This window comes from Mchenga conophoros, linkage group LG3 (assembly GCF_057382185.1).
Source record: "Mchenga conophoros isolate Kocher_MC1m ecotype Shallow Benthic linkage group LG3, M_conophoros_male_GT1.1, whole genome shotgun sequence".
Classification (NCBI taxonomy): Eukaryota; Metazoa; Chordata; class Actinopteri; order Cichliformes; family Cichlidae; genus Mchenga; species Mchenga conophoros.
The window spans coordinates 59,134,662-59,158,270 of record NC_140528.1 but is presented as its reverse complement, the minus strand read 5'-3'; the positions used below and the strand labels follow the sequence as shown (position 1 = coordinate 59,158,270).

The 23,609-nt window shown below is 46.5% G+C and overlaps 1 protein-coding gene across 1 annotated transcript; it reads right to left on the bottom strand.

Moving 5' to 3' along the window:
• Nucleotides 1–1,016: 1,016 nt before the first annotated feature.
• Nucleotides 1,017–23,241, bottom strand: LOC146579758 (uncharacterized). Its single transcript, XM_085267992.1, has 10 exons — nucleotides 23,217–23,241; nucleotides 21,929–22,220; nucleotides 21,710–21,846; nucleotides 21,271–21,565; nucleotides 15,514–15,665; nucleotides 15,141–15,426; nucleotides 14,842–14,987; nucleotides 14,342–14,588; nucleotides 1,178–1,356; nucleotides 1,017–1,081 (listed from the first exon to the last, which is right to left on the bottom strand). Exons 1-10 carry the CDS (start codon nucleotides 23,239–23,241, stop codon nucleotides 1,017–1,019), a joined length of 1,824 nt encoding a protein of 607 aa, XP_085124118.1.
• Between the last annotated feature and the right edge of the window lie 368 nt (nucleotides 23,242–23,609).

The window sequence follows — 23,609 nt, the reverse complement described above, 5'->3', positions numbered from 1 at the left end:
GTCGTCCTGTCCCCTTGGCAGAAAAACAGCCCCATAGCATGATGTTTCCACCCCCATGCTTCACAGTAGGTATAGTGTTCTTGGGATGCAACTCAGTATTCTTCGTCCTCCAAACACGACGAGTTGAGTTTATAGCAAAAAGTTCTACTTTGGTTTCATCTGACCACATGACATTCTCCCAATCCTCTGCTGTATCATCCATGTGCTCTCTGGCAAACTTCAGACGGGCCTGGACATGCACTGGCTTCAGCAGCGGAACACGTCTGGCACTGCGGGATTTGATTCCCTGCCGTTGTAGTGTGTTACTGATGGTGACCTTTGTTACTTTGGTCCCAGCTCTCTGCAGGTCATTCACCAGGTCCCCCCGTGTGGTTCTGGGATCTTTGCTCACCGTTCTCATGATCATTTTGACCCCACGGGATGAGATCTTGCGTGGAGCCCCAGATCGAGGGGGATTATCAGTGGTCTTGTATGTCTTCCATTTTCTGATGATTGCTCCCACAGTTGATTTTTTCACACCAAGCTGCTTGCCTATTGTAGATTCACTCTTCCCAGTCTGGTGCAGGTCTACAATACTTTTCCTGGTGTCCTTCGAAAGCTCTTTGGTTTTGGCCATGGCGGAGTTTGGAGTCTGACTGTTTGAGGCTGTGGACAGGTGTCTTTTATACAGATGATGAGTTCAAACAGGTGCCATTCATACAGGTAACGAGTGGGGGACAGAAAAGCGTCTTACAGAAGACGTTGCAGGTCTGTGAGAGCCAGAGATTTTCCTTGTTTGAGGTGACCAAATACTTATTTTCCACCCTGATTTACGAATAAATTCTTTACAAATCCTACCATGTGAATTCATGGATTTTTTTTTCACATTCTGTCTCTCACAGTTGAAGTGTACCTCTGGTGCAAATTACTGACCTCTGTCATCATTTTAAGTGGGGGAACTTGCACAATCGGTGGCTGACTAAATACTTTTTTGCCCCACTGTATATATGCCCACCTGGCGTCCCACCCAGGGAACTTTACTTTACAGTTGTGACATTCTTGGTGCTGTAGAAATCCACTCTTTGCACATTGTCCCCAGCACCTAAATGAACAGAAGGTAGAGTAATCAGTCCTCAGAAGCACAAAACTTTCTGAGGAACAACAGTGCACACATGCATTAGCGTCATCTCAGCCCGACCTGATTGGCAGATGAAGTTGACGTGTTCCCCACAGTGCAGGTCCTGCCACATGAAGTGCTCTCCATTGCTCATGGCTCCACACATGCTGGAGTAATAGTAAGGGACAAAATCTTGTGGCCAGTTGAAGAAATTCATGGAGTGTCCGGACATCCAGAACCAGTCATCTCTATTCAAGGATCTGTTGGACATAGTGAATCAAAATACTGCCATTTATGTAGCCTATGGATTTTAACTGCTTTTTCACATTTTCAAGCTATGTGGTCTTTATGATGGGATAAACAAAAACCCCAAATCACTCCAAGCCTTCATTCATTTTCTTCCTCTTACCCAGTTCAGCATCATCACTATTCACTACGACCCCAATGCTGGTCCATCAAGAACTGAGTTACCATGAGGACCACTGTTGTCTTTACCCTTCAAATCTTCTCTAGCTTCACTCTCAGTCCTTGGTACTTCTCAAGCTTCCCATGATCCTTCTTCCTGGTATCACTAGGTATAGCTACTTCTATCACAACATACTATATGCATACTGTACAGTGGTCTGTCCACACAGCCAACCATGACAGAACGACGCGACCAGTACATGGACCCAGCGGACTCATCCCGGGAGCGCGATCTCGCCCACGTCATGGCCCTAATGGAGCGGATTTCCCACACAAAGGATACTAAGGCGATGGCGATCGGATTAAACGCTATTGGAACAATCCTCGAGGGGAATCCACATCTCTGCCAACTCAAGGGATTCATGAGCTTAATTGACGAGATGCACGAAGCCCAGGAGGTTCTTCAGGCTCAGGAGCTAGCGGCCTTTGCTCGTTCGCAGTACTCCACTCCGAGGCCTCCGCAGCAACAGCAGCAACTGACGGAGCGCGCTGCGAAGCAGCGTAAGCTCCCTGCAACACAGCAGCGGCCGAACACGGAGCCTTCTGCGACACCACAGCGATCGCCGCGGCAGGATATCAACCCCTTGCCGCTGCCACCGAGCGAACTACCGACTCCGGTCTGCTCCGACTGTCGCTCGCCAGCCTCTTTCCTTGCGGCCATGTGGGCGCAGGATGAGGAGTCGGCCTCTCCGCCATCGCCATTCTCCTCTGCAGTTTCCACTCCCACTTCCAGGAGGAAACGGCACCGGCGCCATTACCAGTCCTCGCTACAGCCGCACTCCAGCCCCTTCCCAGAGCAATCAGCAGCTGTGAGTAACCACGACAGTTTTTCCCGCACTCCTTCTGGGAATGTCAATAAAAAGGATTATGTTTCTTCTGCTCCATCTGACCCTGTTAACCCCGTATCAGCTAAAGCTGCGGCTTCCACCCCGGAGACAATTAACCTCAGCTCTGAGAACATTAAGACTGTTTTATTCTCTGAACTGCCACCTCAAGAGACTGTTCAGTGTGCGCCCGAATGTTTCATTTCTTGGGCTACTGACACTCATTTAAAAATTTCAAGTGGTAATGTTGTAGATATTGACACAATCTCCAGGGCCTCCCCAGAGTCTGCGTGTCCTCCCTCAGCAGACTCTGGACCGCTAGAGGCTGAAGAGCCAGCATTTCCCGAGTCTTTTAAAAATTCCACTGAGGTAGTGCAGTCAGCTGCCCAGCAGTCATCACAATTCGCAGTCCAGCAGCCCTCAGTTTGCTTAGCTGCCCAGCCAGAAGCTCACTTAGCTGCCCAGCGGTCCCCAGTTCAGTCCTCTGCAGCTCAGTCTCCTCCTGTTCTCCAGTCACTCGCAGCTCAGTCGACCTCAGTGCACTCTCTTGTATTTCCAGCGCCTCAGCCTTTAGCACGGCCTGCACCTCAGCCGCCAGCTCCACCGTCTATTCAGCCACCATCTCCACCCACTCGTTTTCAGGAGGAGGATGCCCCCACACAGACTTTCGTTGCTCCTCAAGACCTGGCTAAATTTGAGACTTTTACTCTCTCCGGGGCCTCCCCAGAGGTTAAATATCAGCATTCAGTTAACTCTGGACCCCTGGACATAAAGAAGCCAGCGCAACCTGTTTCGTCCCTGCCAGAGGCCCGCGTGCCTGCTGGTTCTGTTTTGCTCCTGCCAGAGGCCCGTGGGCCTGCTGGTCCTGTTCTGTTACTGCCAGAGGCCCGTGCGCCTACTGGTTCTGATCTGTCTCTGCCAGAGGCCCGTGCGCCTGCTGGTTCCGATCTGACCCTGCCAGAGGCCCGTGCGCCTGCTGGTTCCGTTCTGTGCCTGCCAGAGGCCCGTGCGCCTGCTGGTTCCGTTCTGTGCCTGCCAGAGGCCCGTGTTCTGTGCCTGCCAGAGGCCCGTGCGCCTGCTGGTTCCGTTCTGTGCCTGCCAGAGGCCCGTGTGCCTGCTGGTTCCGTTCTGTGCCTGCCAGAGGCCCGTGTGCCTGCTGGTTCTGTTCTGTGCCTGCCAGAGGCCCGTGCGCCTGCTGGTTCCGTTCTGTGCTTGCCAGAGGCCCGTGTGCCTGCTGGTTCTGTTCTGTGCCTGCCAGAGGCCCGTGTGCCTGCTGGTTCCGTTCTGTGCCTGCCAGAGGCCCGTGTGCCTGCTGGTTCTGTTCTGTCCCTGCCAGAGGTCCCTGCGCCTGCTGGTTTTGTCCTGTGTGTTCCAGGGGCCCCTGTGCCCACTGGTCCTGAGACTGTTTTCGCTGGAGGGCCCGAGGAGCCCGTCCAGCCTCCTGCTTCGCCAGCTGGAGGGCCCGAGGAGCCCGTCCAGCCTCCTGCTTCGCCAGCTGGGGGGCCCGAGGAGCCCGTCCAGCAACCTTCCTCGTCAGCTGGGGGGCCTGAGGAGCCCGTCCAGCCACCAGCTGCTCCACCAGCAGCCTCATCCACACCTGCAGCAGCAGCTGGATCCACAGTTTCGTCCACGCTGCCGCCTGCTGCAGCGCCTCCGTCTCCGGCTTCCACGCTGCCGCCAGCTGCAGCCTCTGTGTCTACATCCTCACCAGCTGAAGCCTCTGTGTCTTCATCCTCGCCAGCTGCAGCCTCTGTGTCTTCACCCACGCCGTCGCCTGGTCCAGCTTCAGCTTCACCCACGCCGTCACCTGGTCCAGCTTCAGCTTCACCACCCACGCCGTCGCTTGGTCCAGCTTCTGCTTCACCCACGCCGTCGCCTGGTCCAGCTTCTGCTTCACCCTCGCCTGGTCCAGCTTCTGCTTCACCCTCACCTGGTCCAGCTCCGGTTTCACCCTCGCCTGGTCCAGCTCCGGTTTCAGCCTCGCCTGGTCCAGCCGCAGTGGCTTCTTCCACGCCAGGTCCGGGTTCAGCGTCTGGTCCTGCCTCGTCTGGTCCTGCCTCGTCTGGTCCTGCGGTTGTCACACCATCATCAGTTCCAGCTCGTCCTGTTCCACCTCGTCTCTGCCGGCCGCTTTCCTGGCCTCTAGTTGGGCATTGTCGCCGCTGTGGACGACCTCCTGAACGCCGCCACTGCCCTCCACGTGGCCGGCCCCCGGACTTGCTCTGTTGCCACCGCTGCCATGCGCACGGTCGGCCCCCGGACTTGCTCTTTCGCCACCGTTGCCATGCGCACGGTCGGCCCCCGGACTTGCTCTGTTGCCACCGCTGCCATGCGCACGGTCGGCCCCCAGACTTGCTCTGTTGCCACCGCTGCCATGCGCACGGTCGGCCCCGAGAACTGTTTCTACGCCTCCGCCGTTGCCGTCCGCACGGTCGGCCCCCAGAACTGTTTGCCCGTCACCGCCGTTGCCGTCCGCACGGCCGGCCTCCGAACCTGCCCCGCTGCTGCTGCCTTTCGCACGGTCGGCCTCCCGAAATGAACTGTGCTGGCCTTCTGACCTATCAGTCCCCAGGCCGACCTCCTGACCTACGTTTTGGACTCTGATCCCCTGTGTGGTCTTTGGACATTTTTTTTGGTTTTCTGGGGGGGCTCTTCTTTTGTTCTGTTCTGGGCCTTCCGTCCTGTGCCTCCCGCCGCCCACCCTGGCTTGGTGGTCTGTTTGTCTTTTGGGGCTGTCGGGGGCCAGCCCTTGAGGGGGGGGTACTGTCATGGTCCTGGGTCGGTGACCCAGCGCTTTAAGTTTATTATTATCATTTTCCAATTTATTATCATGATTATTATTATTGTTTGAGTTCTACGTGTTATATTCGGTCTGCCTCTGAGTCTGCGTCTGTATCTGTCTGTCTATGGTGTCACCCCGTCTGTTTGTGAATCTGTCTGTTTAGTTCAATGTCTTGTCTGGTTCCATGTGTCTGAGTTTCCTGTTTTATTGTGAAGGTCTGTGTCGTATGTGAGTGTGCTCAGTTTACGTTTCCCCTGTCTCGTCAGCTGTGATTTCTGCCAGGTGTGTTCCCCTCCTGTCTCTCATCCCTTGATTACTGCCATCTGTGTATTTAAGCCCTGTGTTTCTCTGTGTCAGTGTCGCTTCGTACCCTCAACTTGCTGTGTGTTTGTAATGTCCTGTCCTCCAGCACCTCGGTTTAGAGTTTTGTTTTTGTAAGTTGTATTTCGTGAATCATTCTTCCAGCAATAAAGCTGCGTTTTCAGTTTATTCCCATCTCCAAGAGTCCTGCAATTTTGGGTCCACCACTTCTGCTTGCCTGCCACACAGCCAACCATGCAGTGTTGGGGAGTAACGGAATACATGTACCGCCGTTACGTATTTAAAATACAAAATATGAGTAACTGTATTCCGTTACAGTTACCGTTTAAAAAGGTGGTATTCAGAATACAGTTACTTTGTTGAAATAAATGGATTACACTGGGGTACTTTCCTGTTTCATATTGTCGCGGGTCAGGACTGTTTGGGTTTTGTTTGACAGCTACGTTCTTTTGTTCCAGGCGGCAGCGTTACGGTTGCCATGGTTACAGGGCGACGCTCTCTCTCTCTCTCTGCGACTGTGTGTTTCCTGGGTGAGAGAGCGCCTTTTCATTGTTGTTGTTGTTGTGCTAAGCTAACAGGCAGAATGCTACAAGCATAGCTCTAAAGAATGTAGCCTCATGGGCAGTGTAGTCCGTGTTGCAGGGAGAATGGACTGCCATACACATTATGTGTCTGTGAGCGCGAGGAGGGAGAAAAAGGGGAGTGGAAAGGTAGGAGCAGTCATCGAGCAAAAACGGGAGCTGGAAGCATGTAAATATAATAATAACCACTGCAGCCAAGAAGAGAGCCTGACGAGCCCAGTTGTAAGTAAGCTATTAAGACTCGACTGTACGCTGTGTTCGTGTTTTCCTCCGAAAACATTAAGTTCCGTTGGAGCAGTCTTTCAACGCCTCTCTCTGTCTCTCGCAAGAAAAGTTGACCCACACAACAAAGTTGAGCTATTTTTCGGCTACCAGCCGACAGGGACCCCGCCGTATTAGTCAGAGGTCCCTTTACTACAGTTCGGAGTCGCGGACCTTCAGTAATAGTAATAAATCACAGTACATTCACGTTGTTATAAAAAGCATGATAATATTGTAGCGGGTCAGGGCTGTTCGGGGTTCTGTTTGTACAGTTATGTTTTGTGTATGTTACCATGGTGACGGGTGACGCCCTCTCGCTGCGACGGTGTGTCCTTCCGGGGTCAGAGGGCGCCCTATGTGTGTTGTGGTTGCCGCGCTGAGCAGTTAGCTAGCGGCAGTGTGTTCTTCTGCAAATGTAATAAACGGCTGTGCTCCCTGGCTAGCTCACGGGAAGCAAGACCAAACGATACCTCCGTCTCCTCCTTGTCTGAACTCGCCACAATATATTAAGTATTCCAAAGTATTCAGAATACGTTACTGTCATTGAGTAACGTAACGGAATACGTTACAGAATACATTTTGGGGCATGTATTCTGTATTCTGTAATGCAATACATTTTAAAAGTAACCTTCCCAACACTGCAACCATGACACTAATAGTGTACTTGTCACACAGTGGAAATTTGTGTTTTTATGTTTTATCAATCTGTGTATTGGTACATAGTGTTGATTTTATTTGCATGATTTTATTGTGATATTTATATTGCATGTTTGTTTATTGATATTTATATGGCATGGTTTTATCCTCATATTTATATTATGTGTGTTAATGTTGTACCATGCTCCTTTAATCCACTGTGGACTAAACAGACAATTGTAGGCACCTGTGAGGTGGGGGCGTTCCCCAAGGTGGCCTATCAGCCGCCAGGTTGACCTGTTAAAGGGGATGGTGAGCACAGAGACAAAAAGAGGAGTGTCGCACGAAAGGTGAGCAGGAGAAAAAGGAACGCGTGCAAGCCCGCACGTGTGTGGAAGGAACTGCTGCCTGACTGTGGGGTGCCGCGAGTCGTTCGGCAATCCACTCCCAACGCAGGAACAGCAACAGTGGGTGGCGATGGCTGCAATGCACAACAGGGCAGGGATGCCCTTCTGCCTGCATCTGACGGTGAGACGAGGGAGGCCGTGTTCAGGTGTGGAGCGGGGCGGGACTGTGTGGCGACGCGCTGTCAGGAGGAGACAGGTCTGCGATAGGAGTCTCCTCCCTGGTCTGCTGCTGACGAGTTTTACCATACCGGAAGAGAAGTTCCTCTCCTGTCTCTTTCATATAAGGACCATTCGCCCATGTGTGGCTGGACTGTGGGATTATGGGACTATGGGAGGGTAATTTTAGCATATGGAAAACATGTTTTAGCCTTGTTTTAATAGTGTATAGTTATTTCTGCCGGCAGGGTTTTTAGCGGGTTGCAACACTATTTTTATTGTATACGGGGAATTTTATCTTGTATTTGTGACTCTGGCTGTGTTTTTTTTATGGAAATAAATGGTGTTTGAAGCCAGCTTAGTTTCTGTGCCCGGAGCGCTGACCCGCTCGCTCCCCTTTCTGCTTGTATGTATACAGACGTGGTGGTGAAGATTTAGGTCCACCAGTCTTAGCGGCTACATACTGACACTACAGTGGAAATATAACATAAATTGGCGACGAGTTTTGACGTCTGGAAGACTTGGCCGTCTACTGAGCATGAACTGACTGCATGGCCGAGTTTGGACGGAAAACGGACGATCGCGTGGTGAATTAGCATCGGAGCTAGCTGCTAGCTGCTTTTTCGCCGACGAGTCAGAAACGACAGTGTTGGCTGTGGACAGCGGATACATCATGGCTGGAATGATTGGGCAGATGGACCCCTTTGATGATGCTGGTGAGCAATGGGCGACGTATATTGAACGTTTTGAGCATTACATCCTTGCTAATGACATTCAGCCTGAGAAACGGGTCCCGGTGCTGTTGAGTGTGATGGGTCCCAAGACGTACGGTCTGCTGCGTAATCTAGTAGCTCCAAGCAAGCCTGGGACAATGCAGTATAACAATATTGTGGGTGTTTTGCAAGCTCATTTTGCTCCCAAACCGCTGGTAATAGCTGAAAGGTTCCGGATCCACAAGAGGAATCAGGGGGAAGAAGAAACGGTCGCACAGTATGTGGCGGTGCTGAAAAGACTGTCAGAACATTGCGAGTTTGGTGCGTATCTGGAAGATGCTCTACGAGACAGATTTGTGTGTGGATTAAAGTGTGAAACTGTGCAGAAGCGTCTTTTGACTGAAAAGGATCTCACGTTTCGCAAAGCAGTTGATTATGCTGTGTCGGCAGAGACAGCAACACGTGAAGTGCAGCAGTTGAGTGGTTCCCTTAAACTGAATGCGGTGCTGTCACAAAAAGGTGATAAATGCCGCCGCTGCAGGAAAATTAATCATACTGATGATGACTGCTGGTACAAAGACCGTGACTGTCACCAGTGTGGAAGGAAGGGCCACACGAAACGCATGTGTAAAGGTAGAGCCAGAAGCAGCCAAGATTGGAATAGGAAAGAGAAAGAGGGGAAACCTGAGCTGAAAGGCAATGCAGTTAAAAACAGAGCAAAGGACAAAAAGAGGAGAATTCATCATGTTGCTGCAGAGGAGAGTGAAAGTGAAGGAACCAGACCCGACACTGATAGTGAGTTGGAGCTGTATTCTTTGTCACGAAAAGAGAAATATTCACGTATCTCCCTAATGCCTGTAGTTAACGGGAAGAAAATGGAGATGGAGATGGATACAGGGGCTGCTGTGTCTTTGATTCCATGGGAACAATATAAAAGTATGCTGAGTCAGTTGCCGCTGCAACCCACTGACATCATGCTGGCACCAGAAGGGGTCATCAAGGTGCAAGTTGAACTGAATAAGCAGCGTGCAACTCTACCCTTGTACGTGGTAAAGGTGGATGCTCCACCACTGTTTGGTAGGGAGTGGCTGAGAGTGATTAAGCTGAACTGGAAAGACTTAAAGATGGTCCATGCCAGAGAGCAAAGCGGATATGACAATCTGGAGGCAGTGCTAAAGAAACACTCAGCCGTTTTCCCTAAGGAGCTGGGCACAATGAAAGGAATTAAAGCCAGATTGACTCTTAGGCCTGATAGTGTCCCCAAATTCTGTCCATCACGTAACGTGCCTTATGCTCTCCGCCCTCGGGTGGAGGCAGAACTGAAACGCCTGACTGAGCTTGGGGTGATCACACCAGTGGAGCATAGTGATTGGGCTACGCCCGTGGTCCCTGTCAACAAGAAGGATGGCTCAGTGAGACTCTGTGATGATTTCAAGGTCACTCTTAATTCGCAGCTCTGTGTGGATAAGTACCCACTTCCACGCATTGAGGATCTGTTTGCTCTCTAGCAGGAGGTCAGCATTTCAGTAAGCTAGACTTAGCAAATGCTTACCTACAGATGGAGGTAGAAGAGGAGTCTAAGAAGCTGCTGACTATTTCGACACAAAAAGGGCTGTTCCGTTTCAATCGCTTGCCTTTTGGAGTGGCGTCTTCACCTGCATTGTTTCAGAAGGCTATGGATCAAGTGCTTCTCGGCCTACCATACACCCATTGTTATCTGGATGACATCCTCGTCAGTGGTCCAGATAAACAGACACACCTGAGAACCCTTAAGGCAGTTTTGGGCAGGCTGGAGGACTATGGCCTGCGTCTCAAACAGGAGAAGTGTCTGTTTTTCCAAGAATCAGTGGAATACCTGGGCCACATAATTGATGCGGCAGGGTTACACAAACCACCAGAAAAGGTGCGTGCCGTTATGGAAGCTCCAGCACCAGCTGATGTCAGCCAGTTACGTTCTTTTCTGGGAATGCTCAACTATTATGGACGTTTCATACCTGATTTAGCTACAGTCCTGAAGCCGCTGAATGAGCTACTCATTAAAGAGAAGAAATGGCAGTGGACATCAGCCTGCGAGTCAGCTTTCCAGAAAGCTAAAGAACGTCTGGCCTCACCAAAAATACTCACCCACTACAATCCTGAACTGCCTCTCCGTTTGGCATGTGACGCTTCACCATATGGCGTTGGAGCCGTGCTCTCACATGTCATGCCTGATGGCCAAGAACGGCCAATTGCTCATGCTTCACGAACCCTCAGCAAAGCAGAACAAAACTATGCTCAGATCGAGAGGGAGGCGTTGGCAATTGTTTTTGGAGTGCGCAAGTTTCACCAGTATCTCCATGGTAACAAGTTCACCTTGCTCACTGATCATCGCCCACTGACCTCAATTCTGAGTCCAGTAAAAGGTACACCATCAATGGCAGCTGCGCGAATGCAGCGTTGGGCGCTCCTTCTGTCAGCACATAATTACACCTTACAGTATCGGAAGGGGGCACATCACGCCAATGCTGACGGTCTGTCACGTTTACCTCTGCCCCTTGCACAGAAAGAGAAACAGGGAGTGGTTGAGGTATTCTACGCATCTCAGCTGGACACATTACCAGTCAGTGTCGCCGAGATCAGACGTGACACTTTGTCTGATGTCACTTTGTCTCGTGTGCTGGAAATGGTAACAACTGGATGTTTTCCAGCACCAAAGGACACAGATCAAGAGCTGTCACCCTATCTGATGCGCAGACATGAACTCACAATACAGCAGGGATGCCTTATGTGGGGCGTGAGGGTGGTTGTGCCACCTAAGCTGCGCTCTCATGTCCTGAAAGAGCTCCACACTCCACATCCAGGGATGGTGAGGATGAAGAGCTTAGCTCGCAGCTATGTTTGGTGGCCTGGCATTGATTCTCAAATTGAGCTTCAAGCTAAAGCCTGCCACTCTTGTCAGCGTGTGCAAAAAGAGCCTGGGTTAGCACCTTTACACCCTTGGCTGTGGCCTTCCTGTCCGTGGGAACGGATCCATGTGGATTTTGCGGGTCCATTTGAAAGTCACATGTACCTGGTGGTGGTAGATGCACATTCCAAGTGGCCTGAAGTGCATATTATGGATAGCACCACAGCTGGTAAAACCATACAAGTGCTACGGGGTCTCTTTAGTCGCCACGGCATTCCCCACGTCCTGGTGAGTGATAACGGACCGCGGTTCTGTTCTGAGGAATTCAGGGTGTTCCTGAAAGCTAATGGAGTCAAACACATCCGCTCCGCGCCGTACCATCCTGCCACTAATGGTTTGGCTGAGCGTTTTGTGCAGACATTCAAACATGCACTGAAAGCTTCCAGGGGTACAGCACCTGTGCAACAACGCCTTGACATGTTCCTCTTGACATATCGCAACACTCCCCATGCAACAACTAGAGAAACGCCAGCTATATTGTTCATTGGACGCAAGCTGCGCTCTCGACTGGATTGTTTGAAGCCCAGTGTGGCCGGAGCCGTGCGTCGGTCACAAGATGCGCAACAACAATGCCGACAGCAACACTCCAGGGACAGACGGTTCACTGTTGGCGAGCCTGTCTTGGTGCGCGATTATAGGAAGGGAGAGGACAAGTGGACGCACGGTGTCGTACTGGAGAAGACTGGGCCAGTGTCATACAAGGTGAACGTTGGAGCCCAAGGAGTGTGGAAACGTCATGTGGATCAAATGCTGACACGACCTGAGTCAGTATCTCAGCAGGTCACAGTGGATCCTCCGACAAGCTCTCAGATGTCACCAGCCCAGAGTGGTAGTGACACCATGCTTCACCCTTGTACAACTCTGCAGGAAGAGACTGTTGAACAAGTTATGGGGACCACCGTACCTCCAGAAACACCCCAGTCTCTTAAATCATCACCGACTGACTGTACACAGGTTACAGAGTCTGTAAGACGTTACCCAGTGAGAGTCACTAAGCCACCCGCTCGTTATCGTGATGGGTGAGCGTATTAAGTAGTTCAGTGAGAATGTTGGCGTTCAGAGACATTATTCTCAACTAAAAGGAAATTCATACAGAAAGCAACATTAGTTCCAGTTTTCATGAATGTGGTAATAATAAAAAAAAAGGGTACTACTTTGGTTATGGGAAATGTTTCTGCGGGTGGTGCCACGGTCGCATAGCTTAGTGGGGAGGAGATGTTATGTATGAACCAAGAATTATTGTGTGCTATGCAAGCCATCGCCAATCCCAATAAAGAAGAAGTCAACTTGTAAACAAACTATTGTGTGTGCAGTCTGACTCGGCATAAGCTCTAATAGTGTACTGACACTACAGTGGAAATATAACACCTGGTAATGAACTAATCATGTGATTCAGGTGTGTTGACCCTGGGTGAGATCTGAAACCTGCAGGGACACCGGCCCTCATGGACTGGGATTGGGGACCCCTGCCTTACATGATCAGTTGTGGACATCTTCCTGATTTACTCATGGATGTTTGTTGTCTCATCCTGGACAGTGCTTCTGACACTCACTAGTCCTCGGCGTCTCAGGGTGCTGGACTAAGATGAACACTTAATGCCTGGTAAAGAGCTCTTTGTCTTGATGTAAGTAGGTTTTACCTCTTCTTTTGGCCTGCTTATTATCCCAGCAGGGTATTTGAAGACCCTCAAAGCACACGAGTTGATTGCCTGAATCTTGATCTTCCCATTCAGCAGACTTCTCATGACTTACCTTACTGTCTGAATGTTTTGCATGGTTGCAGCTGTCCTAGCGGCCTCTTCATACTTCCATTTACCAGTGGATTCCTTGGTGCTTGCAACTATCCTTGATGTAAAGTTGCCTTCTGTTTGTATTATACCTCAGTACTAGTGCTGGGCGATATATAAAGTTGTTTTTTTTTAAAATATCGATATATTTTTATACGAGATATAAGATGTGACAATATCCTTTATATCGATATAGTCTATGTTACGTTATAGTTATAGTTGTGGAGCCACAAGTTTGCCTCTCTTTCGTCCACTTTTGTCTTTACGCAACGTTACTTGACCTCGCCTCTCCTTCACTGAAGACAACTCCCCCTCCTTCCCCATCGCTTCACCTGCAGGCAGCGACAAGATGGACACGGCAAATTTCCGTTAACGAGTTACTGCGCATTACCCCGTGTGTGGGGCTGGACAGCATCAACGTGTTAAAAAGCTAACCACGCTAACACCATGCAGTCCACAGGGGCTGCACAGCCTAAAATCCGTTCATTATGTCAAAAGTTGACAGCGCGCCTTATGTATGAATTCTGGTTGTGCTTGATGACTGCGAACTGGTTTTATGTGGAACACAGCGCTCAGCAATCTGTCAAAAAATGTTTTGGTATGACTTTGGTAAGCTACGGAGCTGCACTGCTTGATGGATTGTCGGAGCATTACGGCTACCGAGGAGCCTCGCGGAGTGATACGTACTGTGCTTCAACGTAATATTACCGTATTGTGTGTGTAAAAGGACCATAAATGGCAGCTGTTAAGAGACATGGTTACGAAGCGGATTTCAAACTCCAGGCTGTCAGTGACGCAGTACAAGTTGGGAACAGAGCAGCTGTGAAATCTGTCTTTGTTATTGTGCTCAGCGTCTTTTAGTTTACATTTTGACTGCACAATTGTGAGCTTTTTGTTATGCATAAAAACAACATTGTTTTCTTTTATTTATGGAGCATTATTATTTAATAAATGCTCATAATTTACTTTTGAGTAGTTTTTTTCATTTCCATATATGCTGTATGTTAATAAAAGTGCCTGTGTGACATCTGGGACACAGCTTTGACTAAGAACTCTTCTTGTTCTTACTTTATGGCTTTAAAAAATATCGACATATATATCTTATATCGCCATCCAGCTAAAAAAATATCGAGATATGAATTTTGGGTCATATCACCCAGTCCTACTCAGTACTGACAATCGTCACTCTCTTTGTTACCATTCGACTCCACTTCTCCTGTCTAAATGTTATTCTGATCTCATTAACACGCACACACACGTTCTTAACTTGCACAAGAAAACTTGAACTATGACCTTTTGAATCCTGGATGACTCTGTGTCCTCCCTGTTCATTCATTGAGTTGTTAGAAGTATCTTCTGTATCAGTACCTGCGCAGTCCCAGCCAGACGTGGTCTGTGAGAGAGAAAGGAACGAGGCCCAGCAGCTGCTCCAACTCGCTTTGCTCCTGTTGGCTGTGAAGGCTGAGCAGGTCCCAGTAATAACGTCTACAGTACATCAGAGCATCGGACCAGCAGAGCCTCTCTCCCACCACCGTCACGTTCCTGCCACCAAACTGCAGGCTCACAGGCGGAGGAGGGGTGGGAGGAGTGGGTGAAGGAGTAACAGCTTCTGGTGCTGGAGAGAAGTTTGTTAGGTTTCTGTTTGTTTCATCCATGACTGTTTGTTTTTATTTTAGTTTAACAGGTTAAATTGTAATGTTGCAATCAGCTCTGAATCCCCCCCCCCCCCAAAAAAAAAAACACGAACATTGAAAGCTAGAAAGTCAGTTCAATTTCTTGACTGTACAATAATAAATATGAGAAATCATATAAAAAAGAAAAAGAAACAAGCAGCTTCCACATATACCACTAGAAAACAAGGGCTATACCAGGCAGAGAAGCAAACACTTGCACTTCACACAGCGTCAGAACTCTCAGAAGTGCTGGTATGATCACATTGATGTAGCGACCTTCCATTTCATGACACTGGAATGTGTATGTTGGTGTACCATCCAATGATTCAATAATGCCACACCTGATGGAGTTGTAGAAACATCAAAGAGAAATGTGTCAGTTTTACTTACTAAAGGGAAAAAAGCTAATATCTATTCAAACAATGTGTTGTTTAAATGGGAGAAAAAATGAATAATAACAATAATAAATATTCCTGTCAGAAATCATGTCTCACCTCGGGTTTTGATTTCCATTTTGATCCAGTGAGTCCCCGATCCGAATCTCTGCCCCAAGAATCCTTCCAGAACAACAGTCCTGTCTGTTGATGATGGTGACAGCACTGACTTTATACACGGCTAACAAGTCTACTCTCCACCAGGGATTTGTTTCTTCTAAAGTGTGGGTAAAGCCTGCACCGTAGATGTTTCCATTTTTGTACCCATCAACAGCTTTGGAAGACGGATGTGTAGTCGATGACTGTACTGTTGGCTTGCTTAAGGCCACGTTTGAAAGCGGCTCCACTAAAGTGTTAAAAAGAACAAACAAGTACGAATCAGTATCAGGCAGATGTGTTTCAGTAGATCAGATCCAGTCACTTAAAGCTCTACCTGCTGGGGCAGCATACACCTCCACTTCACACAGGGTGAGAGTCTTCTGCTGTCCAGGAAGAAACACGTTCACAAAGCGACCCTCCATGCTGCCTCCATCACACCGGTATGTGTAGGTTTTACCAGCATTGATATGTGAGATGGAAGCACACCTGACAGCAGAGAGTGTGGGGGCAGCATTATGTTAGTATTATGGGCCTCATGTTGAAATAACATGACTCAAGGACTAGAAAATAATCTTCTTCTCTCTTCATTCTTGATGGCCAAAATGAACACACTGGGTTCTTATAAGTTCTTATAGGTTTTCAAACCCCTCCTTGCAGTTTCTTAGCTTCTGCTGGGCAACTCAAAGCTTCAGCTCCCTCCACAGAAAAGTTTCTTTGTTTTTTATTTAACTGTTGAAAAAGGTGGGATTGAAAGACATTGAAGTCCCCCCAGCTATTAAACCCAGCATTTTATGTTTAAAATGACACAGGGTGCTATAACAGAGCTTTATATATATTTATATTTTATATTGGTAAATAGTAAATCATTTTTATTCTTTTCTCTTACTCTTTATGATGTACGATTCAGTCAAAGAAGCTGTATTGAGAAAACTGTGATGGACAAAAACAGAATTTTACAGCAAAAAAGGAAACAGAAGTATGTCTATATAACTGGATTAAATTTAAATGTGAGAATAATAAAATCTAATAGAAGAAAGATAAACTGAATAAAACACCAAAGTGACGCATATTTATACGTAACTGAATATTCTAATGTAATGCTATTTTCTATGTGTTCCTCTTGTTCATGAGAATCTTACATCTGTTTATGTATTTGTTTCTTTTTGTCTTATTTCAGATATTACATTATTTGTAGACCAGTATGACAATGTCTAAGGCAAGACAGGCAATTTGAGAAAAAAGAGGATAGAAATAGAGCTGGGGGATAGAAACAAATAGAAATGCATTATGTATTGCCAACTGTTGCACCTGTGAGACACAAAAAAATCCCAAAACAAACATTCAGCACCTAGAACACAAAAATTGGAAAAACACAGATACATAAATCAACAATCTTCTTAGTTTGTTTGTGTGTGTGTGTGTGTGTGTGTGTGTGTGTGTGTGTGTGTGTGTGTGTGTGTGTGTGTGTGTGCGTGTGTAAATGCCTCCTGTCCAGCTTACGAGTTATCTTCTTTAAGGTGCGCAATTTGAGAATTATACCAGGGTTCAAGTCCCTGTGATTTGAGGCTCTCTTTTTCAGAGGAGCTACAGTATCCAAGGTCACACAGAGTGGAAAAAGTAAAGTTATTAACAAGATAATCGGCCTCTGTTGAAGTAGCATAAGTGCTGCTCTGTGTTGGCACAAGGTGTCAAATAAGACAATAGTGAGTCAAATATACTTACATTTAGTTACAGCACTTTCAGTTTCAGAAAGACATCTACTGTGATGAAATCTACTGACCACTGTTGTGTAATCAATTGCTGAAAATTTAAACGTTGTTAGGAATTGATCAGCCCCAAAAGAATTTCAGGAAATACTGTTAAATGTTCAGTTTCTATGCTCTATGCTGGAAACCATGATTAAAGTGCTGGCTAGTGCTCTTTTACAGTTTGAAAGAAGGCAATTGAGTCTAATAATAGATTAAATGCTGTTGTGGCAGAGGTGTGGTCTGTGGCTCCATTACACAGGAGGAGTAGCAGGCTTGAGGTGTAGTGCCAGAGAGCTTGGCAGGGCAGCTGCACCTCAGTTTGTGATGATTCTCTCACTCTTTTCAGTGATGCCGGGACCTGAAGAGAGGTAAGCTGGTAAGCTTTCCAGCCATAGACTGTACAATGGCGCAAGACAAATTCTCTGTTCTTTGTAAAGACCATTAAAAATCACACCAAAGTGTCCAGAGTCGTGACTGCGATAACAAAGTCGTGCAGAAACCAGTGTCATCATGTCGGACCTGCAACCTGCGCTACCTCCCTAGCCGCTGCAATTGCCCGTGCAGATGCTAACAGAGATGGCAGGAGATGCTAGCAGGGATGGCAGCTATGCACAGGGAACAGGCATTGGCACAGAGACAGCAATTAAACAGACTACAGGACCAGGCCAAACACCAGACGCAGGTGTTGGAGAGGCTGTTCAGGGTCACTGTGGCTCTGCCCCTCCTCTGTTATCAGTGACAATCCCCTAACCCTAACTCTAAACCGAGGTGTTCTTGAAGGCTTTCCAGTTGCAGCTGTTGCCCACTAACCTTTTTTTTCTGATCTGCCTCCCCGGGTCCTAAAGGCGGCACCCGACCCACAGAGGGCTGCACAAACACTGAAGCAGGAGTGCAGGCAACCAGGACACCTGACAGGGCAGTGTATGAGGACCGCTGGCTCCGGTGATTTGGTCAGTAGAAGATTTTCCATTAGAGCAGTCTCGTGATGACACCCTATGCTCAGCCTTTGACCAAGTGAAAGAAACCGATTGTCACTTGGTGCACCCTTAAGTTTCATGGACCTACCCGCAGTTCATATTGATGAAAGACAGGCTCTGCTGCAGGGGTGGACAACTTCAGGCCTCGAGGGCCGGTGTCTTGCAGGATCTAGCTATAACCCTGGGTCAACACACCTGAATCAAATGATTAGTTCATTACCAGGCCTCTGGTGAAATTCCAGACATGCTGGGGAGGTAATTCAGCCATTTAAATCAGCTGTGCAATAATGGATTGCATTTATATAGCGCTTTTCGAGACCCTCAAAGCACTTTACAATTCCACTATTCATTCACTCTCACATTCACACACTGGTGGAGGCAAGCTACAGTTGTAGCCACAGCTGCCCTGGAGGAGACTGACAGAAGCGAGGCTGCCATATCACACCATCGGCCCCTCTGGCCAACACCAGTAGGCTGTGGGTGAAGTGTCTTGCCCAAGGACACAACGACCGAGACTGTCTGAGCCGGGGCTCGAATCGGCAACCTTCCAATCACAAGACGAACTGCCAACTCTTGAGCCACGATCGCCCCATAGTTATTATTATTTATTACTTAGTTGCTTAGTTACTTTTTAAAAACATGATGCACAACCTGAATACATAATGAAGCAATAGACCTTTCAGCCCAATTCTATTTTTCTGCATAATACATCATATAAAATTGAATCAAATGAAAAGTCTCTTTTAAAAACTTGTTTTGTTAGTTTTAATCTTTTGATTTTATGCACATTCCATCAAGAAAAAAATCAACTATATGCAACTGTCTTTGACTTGAAGAAATTTGTTTAACCTCTAAACCTATTTTCTGCATATTCTAGCATATAAAATATTTTTTAGTGTGTGTTATAACCTCAGGATAAAAATGTTCAGAAACTCAAGTGCCAATTTTAGGACGTTTACTGATCGCTTTCAGAAACAACCACAGCTAGTCGCAACACATACAGGAAACTGTTTCTCACATAACATTCCGGCAGGGAAAACCCTGAAAAACCTCTGAAGGTTCAGGGGTGCAACGCCCCCAAACATACATTAACAACAACACTGTCTATAACAGTGTGTACACTCACTCTTTCAAATAAATGCAAGTAAAATAACAGCAGAAAATAAATAAAATCAACACGTCCTGTCACTTTATTTTCACCAGTTTAGAACTCAAAGTAAGGTCAGTACTTCTACACTTTAAATGCTACATGGTTGTACTCCCTCCTGCACTCCATGTCATCCATTGTTGATCTGCAGGCTGATACCAGGGACATCACACGCGCTTACATCATTGTTGTGAGACACTCTCACTAACAAAATCACGGTTTAGTAATGCAGTAATGCAGTAACGCAGCGTGCTTACAGGAAAGCAACAGTAATCTAATTACCTTTTTTGCAATAGTAATCCCTTACTTTACTCCTTACTTTAAAAAAAAAAAAACAATCGGATTACAGTAATGCAGGTTAATTATGGACAAAATGTTGAGGAAAAGCACTGAGTTTTTTAAAGGAACTAACAATGAGGTGGAGTTGTTGCTGCGAGTAACACAAAAGTACAAAGTTGCAAAAGTGAGTGAGGATTAAAGAATTCGCAGAAAAGCTATCTGGAGAATGTACAGACTGATATTAATCTTTAATAGGGCTGTCAAAATTGAGAGCAAACAAAACAACTGCTGTATAATGCTAATTTTGCCTAATTAATTAATTAATTAAAAAATAATGCCTAATTTTTCCCTCCCTTTTGTGCACACCAGCACCTGGAATAGTGGGCTGGGGGCAGTTTTGACCCAGCAGATAAGTTGGGCCAGCGGCCCAGTTGTGCCAGAAAAAGAGAAAGAGTGTCTCGCGATACAGCAGGTGATCCACTCCCTTCGTTATCACCCTCTGTTCGGATCATGCCCCGCTGCAGTGGCTCCATCGCATGACAGATGCAAACCCTCTCAGGAGAAATGTGAGCACCTCAGTTTGAGGATAAGGCAAAAGAAGGACCCTGCATTCTCCACAGAACCAGGAGAGCATGGACCCATCCCTCACCACACAGACTAACTGCACAGAGAGAGGAGAGCAGCAGCAGCTGGGATTCTGTTACACAGGAGCACATCTAGGGAATCAATTCAGGCAAGGTATTGAAGGAGGAAGTGGCTGACACAGACTGCAAAAGCAAGATCTGCTGCACCGAGGGGGTCCCGAATGGCAGTGATGATACTGATAACTGCTTAGATCAGCTGAAACAGACGTTAAAACACTAAAATCCTCTGCTGCTGCAGTGAGTGACAACTGTCTGAGAAACCTCCAGGTGAACAAGCAAAACCCTCCAAACCCACATCAAGGCTGGTACCAGCAGCCTTTAGGATATCCAGTATCTTCATCTGTTGCCATGGCGACATTCCATTCCCTGACATGTGTTCTTTGGGTTATTTCCAGAATCACAGTGATTACCCAAATAAGTAAAAAGATCTCCACACTAACACTGAGGAAGACAACAAGGGTGTAGGATGTGCTGTCCTTATCACCTACAACTATGTTGGAACACAAAGTAAGAGTGAAAGGTGAAAAAGTGTCCTCCTTCAATGAGAGCTTCAATGAGAGTGCCAAGCTCCAGCCCAACTAGGTGGTTTGCAGAGCGAGACTGTGCCATCTACAAGCGATCAGCAGTGAAGCGTAAACAACAGGGTGTTTTCAATTTTCCTCAAGTTCCTGCTAAGGAGGAACTTTAGCATGTCAGGAGTTGATTTTTAGGTTTCTTAGGTTTAGTTTTACATCAACTCAAAGCCTCAGCTCCTTCCACAGATTTTCTATCTGGAGACTGGCTCGGACAATTACTAGTTTGTTGATTTGGCCGTATGTCTGGTGTTCTCGACAAGCTTATTGCTGATGCTCCTGTAGCTCTTTCCAGCCTTTTGCAGTCTTGTCCCTTTAAAAGCTCTTTGCTCTTGCCCATTGTGGTGGAAAGGTTGGACTGGACGAAATTGATTTTCTGGACAGGTGTGCTTTATACTTAACTAAGATCAGTTTTATCTGTAACTGATTAACTGATTTGTGCCTAATAGGAACTGAGTCAATCTATGAAAGCCAGAAATCTGACTGGTTTGTAGGGGATCAAATACCAAAACAATTTGTAACTTTTATATAATAGGTTTTTTATGGATATTTTGTCCACTGTCATTAAAATGAAACTACCATAAACTGGAGACTGTTCATTTTAGCAGGGGTTTAAAATTAGCCCTCAGTATGTTAGTTGTCATGCTGCACATAGTATATATCTTGTAAACTTTAACATATTGCTGTTCTATTATTCTAAAATTAACTAACTTCTAATCATTACCTGGGATTATTGTTTCCATTGTTCTCCAGTGAGTTTCCTATTTTGATCTCAGCTCCATCCAGTCTTTCAGCACAGCAGTCTCCTCTGTTGGTGACTTTTACAGCAGTGATTGTAAAGCTTCGCTGCAGGTCCACCCTCCACCAGGGGTTGGTCTCGTCTTCAGCCGTGTGGCTACAGAACCCATTGCTATAGAACGAGTTCCGTCTGCCATCGATGGCTTTGGACGCAGTGGCAACAGAGAGTGTAGATGACTGGGTAGCTTCTCCTTTGAGTGCCACATTGGGTAATGGGTATCCTTGGAGGAAAACCAGTATTAGTCAGTTTCTCTAGAAGGTGCCCTGTGTGGTGATTTTAAAGATCGCATTTGGCTGTCAACATAGCCGGGGAGTCTGTGAACTACCAGGCTTCTGTATCAGCTTCAGAATAAAAATGTGATTACCGTAGTACACTTCAACCTCGCAGAGATTTAGGACCTTCCCGCTTCCTGGGAGGAACACAGTGACATAGCGTCCCTCAATAGAGCTACATGGAAAGTAAAACGTCTGTCCGCTGGGAATGTGAGAGATGACCGCACACCTGTGTATGAACAAGAAAAGAAATTGATGGAACTATAACTGACTGCAAATTTATAATGTTAGTCTGTATCACGCTGTTTCACCTCACACGCTCAGGGTCACTGAAGTTTGTCGAGTTTCCAATCCAGATTTCTGCACCATTCAACCTGTTTTCAAATCCTGCTATATTGGTTATCGCAACAGCACCAATTGTATACACTCTTCCCAGGTCTACCCTCCACCACGGATCAGACTGTGGTAAAGTAAGTGTGCAGGACGATTTCTGATAGTTCTCATCTCTATTGCCATCGACGGCCTTGAAAGCAAGTCCGATGCTGTCTCCGTTTGAAGACTGCACAGCTGTCTTCTTTAGTGCCAGGTTATGAAAAAGATGACCTCAATGGGAAAAACAGACATAATTAGTCAAAATTCATAGATTGCACTGGGGGCTTGGGGTTACTCAAGATTCATTCATTTATTTGTGCACCGCAAATGTGCAAGATGACCCGATACCATTATTATTGATTATATTATATGGATCTATATCAGGGTCACTTTTTTTTTTTTACATTTCTGATCCAGATTTCAGGACCATACATTTTTCAATTCCACTCTACTGGTTATCACTGGAGCACCAATCCACTATTTCTAGGTCTACATTCCAGCAGTTGGATTGTAACATGGTAAATGAGCAGCATGGAACAGAGCATGTTAAGCGTAAAGGTCAGGAAGAATTCCAGTATGTTACGCACCCAGGGATACATCCTGTTTTGGGTATTTAAAGCAAGCAGTCAAATTACTTTTGCCTTTCCACAAATCACAAATTGACACTGACTGAAGACGGGATACCGTTTTGATTCAGCGCTAAGTAATGGAGGTTTTGTAATAATAAAAATGAGTAACTATTATTTTTTTAAAAAGATTGTTTTCAAAAGAGGAGAAAAAAATCTTTACCTGGAAATGCTGCAGTTGTCATCATGAAGAAAGTTCCTGTAAACATATGCAGTGATTCTAAAAATCATATAGACGGTGAAATGAACATCAACTATTATTTAAAGAAGTAAATATTCCTTAATTATCTCTGCTGAGCGAGTCTTTTAGCATTATTTATCTCACTGTTATTTTTGTTGACTGACTGATCTGCATGAGCATGAGTCAGCTCTTCCCCATCACTGCTTCTAATACATTTAATACAAGGTCCAATGTGTGTTTCCTCATTTTCTCTGTGTAAGCCAGGATATGATTAAAGGAGGAGGAAGTCTGTTAATTGTGTGTTTTCACAACATAGCTGTGGTATTTGGTCTGGGTTTTGTTTTAAAGATGAAAAAGTACAAAATATCTGGAACTGATTATTTATAAGTAATACATTTAGTTGAAGACAATTTGGCTTACCAGTGAAGATCCAAATATAATCCATTCCACTATTGTCTAGTAAAAAATTCTCACATCATTACCACATTAAAGAAATTACGCTAGTTACTGGTATATCCCTGCTGACTTGTAGATCGGCTTACTTCCTCTGTAATTTCTTCAGAGTACTTCTAATATCACACTGTACTAGTTCGTTTAGTCTGAACATTCCCGCAGCACTAGTGAGGGTTTGCATAAATGACAAGACATCCAAGTGGATATTTGCATTTTCCAAAGAAATTACTTTGCACTTTTCTAAAAAAAAAACATTTTGCATGGTAACACCCCTTATGTGTTTTCAGTATTAGCCAAGATGACAAGTGTCATTAAGTACAAGAACTTTAATGACTGTTGAATCAATTTGTCATGGTACCT

What these genes read in the sequence shown, in the direction of transcription:
- LOC146579758 (XM_085267992.1), bottom strand. Translation starts at nt 23,241, where the DNA reads ATGGATTATATTTGGATCTTCACTG. An exon ending in AATGGAAACAATAATCCCAG is followed by an intron (nt 15,666 to 21,270) that starts GTAATGATTAGA and finishes CTCTGCTGTCAG; the next exon opens with GTGTGCTTCCATCTCACATA. An exon ending in CAACTTCATCTGCCAATCAG is followed by an intron (nt 1,082 to 1,177) that starts GTCGGGCTGAGA and finishes CTGTTCATTTAG; the next exon opens with GTGCTGGGGACAATGTGCAA.